The sequence below is a fragment of the Pinus tabuliformis genome, chromosome J (assembly GCF_031772625.1).
Source record: "Pinus tabuliformis cultivar Carrire ecotype Pingquan chromosome J, CPIR1, whole genome shotgun sequence".
NCBI classification, from domain to species: domain Eukaryota; kingdom Viridiplantae; phylum Streptophyta; class Pinopsida; order Pinales; family Pinaceae; genus Pinus; species Pinus tabuliformis.
In genome coordinates this window covers 325,416,391-325,423,031 of record NC_142295.1, presented here as the reverse complement: position 1 = coordinate 325,423,031, position 6,641 = coordinate 325,416,391, and the positions used below count along the sequence as shown (strand labels likewise).

General features: G+C 33.0%; 1 protein-coding gene across 1 annotated transcript; it reads left to right on the top strand.

The window, feature by feature from the left end:
• The first annotated feature begins 718 nt into the window (after positions 1-718).
• Positions 719-2,749, top strand: LOC149227069 (uncharacterized). The gene is made up of 2 exons (XM_089380393.1): positions 719-2,473; positions 2,576-2,749. The coding sequence occupies exons 1-2, from the start codon at positions 719-721 to the stop codon at positions 2,747-2,749; spliced, it is 1,929 nt and encodes a 642-aa protein (XP_089236519.1).
• Positions 2,750-6,641: the final 3,892 nt, after the last annotated feature.

Here is a 6,641-nt window from a genome sequence, read left to right as displayed (position 1 = left end):
GTTCTCTTTCAACAAAGAATTTTGGATCAATGCATGCACCAAACACTTTTGGAATACATGCAATTGTAAGTTTTATATTAAAAAAATGCAAGTATATTTAAATCACATTTTTGTTTTTATTCTCATGATTTTTTTATGATATCTATTACCAGGTTGGAGTATAGTGATTACCTGGATTGCATTCCATTGCAAAACAAGGATACCGGATTGCATTCCATTGCAAAACAAGGATCACTTGTGTGGAATTCAAATAGAGGGGCTCATTTCCCTTAGTCAACCAGAAAGTTTGGGCACTGCCACATATTGTGTAATAAATTTGGATAAGATAGGACACATAACAAATTGAAATTAAGTGAAAACTATTATTTGTTATTTGTGATCAAATATTTTGTCTTTGTTGTTAATAGACATGTAAATATTAATTTCCTTGTTTCTATCCAATTATCACTCTAGTAATAGTTTTGAAATTTTTCCTAGCCATATTTGCAATTTTCTACTAGATTTCTAGGAATGAATGTGTTTTAGATTCACATACACTCCCATGTTTTTAATTCAATTATAAGTAATCTCATAAGTAGGCTTCTATGCATTGTCTCTTTTGTATTCTCTATAATTTGAAATTTGTTGTTTTTCAAAATATGTACAAATATAGTTCATTGAATTTGAATGACTTTTTTTCTTGCGAACAGGATACTTGGAGACCCTCTAAAGGAAATTGATGGCACCTAGATTGAAACTTCCTGAATGGAAATATCTTGAAAGAAAAAATGATGGAAAAATTTATTGCAAGTTCTGCAATAATACTTGTGGGACATCAGTGACTCGAGCAAGAGATCATTTGCTTGGCATTGTGGGTGGAACTGGTGGAGGAGTGGCAGCATGTACTAAAATTGATCAAGATGTGAAGAAAAGTTTAAGTGAAGAAGTCAATGCTCATAAGCAAGGAAAGGTAGTCCAAGAAGCAAGAAAAAAAAGAACACAAGATACACTCATGGGAAGAGAAAATGTTATTAATTCAACACCAAGCTCTTTCCCACCACTTGTGCCATCTACAACATCTTCTATGCCATATGGATCACAAAGAGAACCTACTTTACCAAACGTTGATCCAACACAACAAACATTGGAGAAAGCTTGGAAGCCATTGGAGCGAAATGAGGTAGATGATGCAGTTTATGATTTTTTCATTGGTTGTAATATCTCTTTCAACACTATCATAAGCTCATTATTTCATGATATGTTAAAAAAGATCAGCCATTTTGGTCCCTCATATGTTCTTCCCAGCTATGAAAGTCTTGGGACCAAAGGAATTGATAGGAGCAAACAAAGAATAGAGGAAAGAGTTAAACCAATAAGGGATTCATGGGCTATTTCTGGATGTACTTTAGTTAGTGATGGTTGGACTGATCGCCAGTCTAGACCTCTTGTGAACACACTTGCTTGTTGTCCTCAGGGAGTGATCCATTTGTCCACTATTGATTGTATGGACAAAACAAAGACTGCTGAATATTTATTTCAGATACTAAAGGACACCATATTATCTATAGGAGAGGACAACGTAGTCCAAGTTGTCACTGATAATGCATCCAATTGTGTTCGTGCTGGTGAGCTATTGATGGAGCATTTCCCTAAGTTGTTTTGGACACCTTGTGCAGCACATTGTATTGATCTAGCCCTTCATGACATTGGTAAAATAGGTTGGGTGCAAGTAAATATATCTCAAGCAAGGCAACTGGTCAAATTCATTCTTAACCACCGATTGAGTTTGAGTATATTTAGAAAATACAAAACCAGGAATCTACTGAGACTAGGTGACACTAGATTTGCCACCCATTTTATTGCACTGCAAAGGGTGGTAGAGCAAAAAGCTGCATTGCGATCATTCGTATGCAATGAAGAGTGGGTCAACTCTCCTTTGTCAAGGTCAGAAGGTGGTAAACTAATAGAGAAAACAATCTTCAATGAAATGTTTTGGTCATGTGCAGAAAAAATCATCTCTATTTGTGAGCCTATTGTACAAATATTGAGGATGGTGGATTCTAATGCTGCATGTATGGGTTTTGTATATGAAGGCATGGATAGGGTAAGAGAACACATATCATTGGTATGTAAGAATGATAGTTCAGTATATAATCCAATATGGAGAATTGTGGAAAAAAGGTGGTGTATGTTGCATACGCCATTACATGCTGCAGGGCTTTTTCTAGCACCTAATTACTTTCATGTTCCTAAGGATAGAGATATCATGGAGGGATTTTATAATTGCATGGAGAGGATGTATCATGATCCTGAGATACAATATAAAATACAAATACAATCAATATCATATAGGCAAGGGACTGGTCATGCTTTCACTACAGCTAGGGCACTACGAGATATGCACCATCCAGAGGTCACCCCTGCTCAATGGTGGTTTCTCCATGGATATGAGACACCTGAACTACAAACATTTGCAGTCAAGGTGTTGAGTCAGGTATGTAGGCATCATAATTATTTATATTTTGTATGTATATTTGCAAATTATTCCATGTAAATTATTATACTAATATAATATTATTTTCATGTAAAAAAATAGGTCACTAGTGCATCAGCATGTGAAAGGAGTTGGAGCACTCATGAGTTCATCCATAGTAAGAAAAGAAACCATTTAGGAGCTAGCAAATTGGCAGATTTGGCTAGCATTCATTGCAATTTACACTTGTGGCTGAAATCTTTGGAGGGGAAGAAAACAACTTCAAATATAGTATGAGAGGTTCCCCCTATTTTTAATGCATCTAGTGCAACCTCACAAGCACCAATTGTGGGATCGTCTTCTACATCCACACGTCACATCGATGAGAATGATGTTTTGCTCAGAGATATTATACATGAGAGTGCTAGTAGTGATAATGACTCTCTCATGAGTGAATACACTGATGTGGATGAGGACAATGGAGATGAGATGACCTACACACCTTAAGATAATTTTTGCCCTACCATAAATTTTTTATTTCTATTAGCATTTTGTATAAGCACATAAGTCTTAAACTATGTTTTAACTTTTTGACTTATATGATTGAATTGTTCTAGTTTGACATATTATGATTCTTAGTTACTTTTATTGAATTCTTTTATAAGGTTTATTTTATAAGTAACATTGTTTTTTAACTATAATACAAAATGAGCATGAAGTAAATGATCTAAATTCATATTTGAATCGTAAATTGGATATCATTGTTGTTGTCTTTCAAGCAGATTCTCCAGAAGTTTGTAGATATCTACAAAAAAAGACCCTTTAAGAGTTGTATCAATGTTTGTAGATGTCATGTACATTTTCAAATAGATCTATTTAGTGATTTAGAGATAAATTTCACAGTATTTAGAGATCACTTAAATCATAATTTTAATATCCAATATCTCAATTTTTACATTGAACTCTAGTTTTGTCTGTTGTGACTCATATTATTAGATTTTATTTTTACATGTTTTTCTAGTGTGCAATAATAATTAATTTGATGCATTTTGATCTTCATTATTTCTACGCTGTTTTAGAGAGAAGGGGTCTATAACATTTTAGATAGGAGAAATTAACGTTGGAAATAAGTAAACATAATTATACTTGGTAGAGAAAGATTTAATGAATTTTCATATAATGATTGCTTACTTAAATTAAAAGTATAAATAAAAATAAAAATTAAGTATGTGTAAGATATATAATGTCGAATTTTTTCCGTATTGAATTTTATAGAGTCAAATTTTTTTTGTATCCAATCGAATTCGAATTCAAATTTGGTAAATATGCTTTAATGAGATGAAAATACGTGACTACAAGACCAGGAAAAGGCAACCTTGTACGAATTTACGAATTTAGATAAATAGGAATTATTCTGTCGCATCAAATTTAATACGTGAAACATCAAATAGTCGTCACATCCACTTAAAACATCAAAATTTGACCCTGGTTGGCATTCTGGATGGTTTTCAAATCCGAGATTGGAGTTCGTCTGGTTCTATATAAGTCAGGCGATGCGATTGTATTTCTCACCGCTTGCTTACCGACTTTGCCCTAGTGTAGTGGTAGGTATGGTTGTATATTAGATGTAACCTAGATTGAGGCTTTCTAATCTGTGAGATATCAATAATTTGCACATATTTTATTTCGACGTTATGCATTGATGCACACTTATCAATGATTTGCTCATCGTGTTATGTACTGATTCAAAGTAGCTTATATTCAATGTCCAGGTTGTGTATTGATGCACTTTAGCACTTAATTATTTTTGTCAGAAGTGGGAGACTTTAGAGGCGTTCAGTTTGAACTTAGTGATACCAACATCCAGTGCCGGTAATCCAACAAGATGAGCAATTCCCAACAAGCAGGGCCGAACCTGAGAGGCAACAACAACAAGGTCGACCGCAGGTGCAACAGTGGCGACAAGAACGTCGTCGGTTGCAACTCCAACATCGACGGCACCCCTATCGTGGGCGACAATAGCGGCAACAAAATGAACTGCGGCAACAAGAACACCAAGATTCACGGCAATCCCATTAACGGCCCCATCAACGGCGATCCCATCGTGGGCAACAACAACAACAGCAAGAGCAACAACACGATGAACAGCAACAACAAAGGCAAGGGCGGGAGCAACTTATAACGGGCAATGGAAACTAGACCAACTTATACTAAGTGCCTTTCGTTCTAAGGAGCCTTTTGTTTATCATTTCGCTTTCTTTTATGTGCACAAAGACGTCATGATTTTTTTTCCTGTTATTTTGCTTATCACATTGTTATTTTATCGCAGGTATGGGAAATAATAAATGCAGTCGAAGATTATCTTTTTATCTAAGACTCACTATGTGCTCATATATAGTTAGTTTAAAGCCCAATGTTATATAAATAATGCAGGCCCCATATCAATTCCATAGCGGAATAGGCATGGCCATATATGGTTATGCAATTATGTTCGCATTAGCCTATGCAAGATTGATGTGCATCACATTCACATTTTAGTTGGAGGCTGGAAGATTGATGTGCATCACATTCACATTTTAGTTGGAGGCTGGTATACTGTAATTTCGGTTTATATATTAGTAAATTCTCTGGCTGGTTACCTTGTTACTCTAGTTGGTTTGTTTTAATTTTTTTAATAGTTTTGTTTTTTAACTTAAAAAATAAGTTAATTGAATAATTATAAATTAGATAAATTATTTTAAAAATTATTAATGAAAATTAAATTTAAAATCTATATTTCTTTGAAATAATAATTTAGTTAGACACTGGCATATGGTCACTATGTCACTGTGATTACCTTTAATATTTTTAACGGTTTATGTTGAAAATAAGTTAATTGAATAATTAGAAAATAAATCTATTAATTTAAAATTTATTAACTAAAATTAAATTTTTAAAACTAATTATTATTATATATTTTATATATGTAAGTTAGTGAAGTATTTCGGTTGTGTTATATTTCTTATATAAGAGAGGTTCTCTAGCTGAGTGTTCAAGAGATATTTAATGTTATGTAATTTTGATTTGGTCAAAATAAAATAAGAATAATTCATGTTTAAAAAAATAAATTATTATTTTTTGTTGATTAATTAAGGTAAATTTAAAATAAAAATAAAAATAACCTTATGTTGAAATAAAAAATTCTAAGTTAATATTTTTTTAAATTAATTTTGGTTGGGTAGTTAAGTAAACTTGATTTGGTCAAGTTCTAGAGTTTTATGAGAACCCATGGTATTCATGTAGAATATCTAGCCTATTTAAAGGGGAGAAATAGACCACCCTAGATCCATCTTAACTCCTATCTATCAAGTGGAAAGAGTATCAAATCTATTGAGATGAGGATATCTTAGGATGCAAAAATAAATATTTCATCCCTCTGGACACTTGGTAGATCCAAAGTTAAGATGAATCTAGGGTGGTCTATTAAAAGCCAAGTTCACTTTGTCAATATTTGATTTTAATTATGAATTTATTTTAAAACATATTTTAGGGTGGTCTATTAAAAGAAAAGTTCACTTTGTAAATATTAAATTTTAATTATAAATTTATTTTAAAACATATTTTTTTGTAAAAGCAAAAAAATTGTAATTTTGTTTCAACTTTTGAAAAATAGAACAAAATTAAATTTTATAGATGTTATCCCCATTGGCTAAGAGTAACTTCTCTCCTTATATGCATAACAAAGACTGTAAATAAAAAAGAAACATGAGTAGTTAAGTGTTATAGTAATCACTTGAATTTTCCTTTTGTCCATTCTTTCTTTGGACCTTTTATCATAGCCTCAGTGGGGGACAACAAGAACCACTGCCAAATAGCTCAAGGACCATTGCCACTGGAACAACTGCCAAATAGCTCAAGGACAATTTCCAAATCACTTAGTGTGTGTGAACGTGAACTTAACATGGGCTCTCTTTCTTCCCATCATCCATCCTCTTTGTGTGTCATATTTTGTTGTTTTTGGAATTCAATAACTACTTCTTATTTTGTACCATTGTGCTTGTGAGTTTCATTTCCAACATGTGGGTGAATACTCAGTTCTTCTTGGTTTGATGTGTTCCCCCTTCTTCCTCCTTCATGAAGAAAGGACGGTAAGTTTTCCATCCTTTTGTTTTGAAATTTCACCCTTTTTTTGAGTGTTATTTTGTGTGGG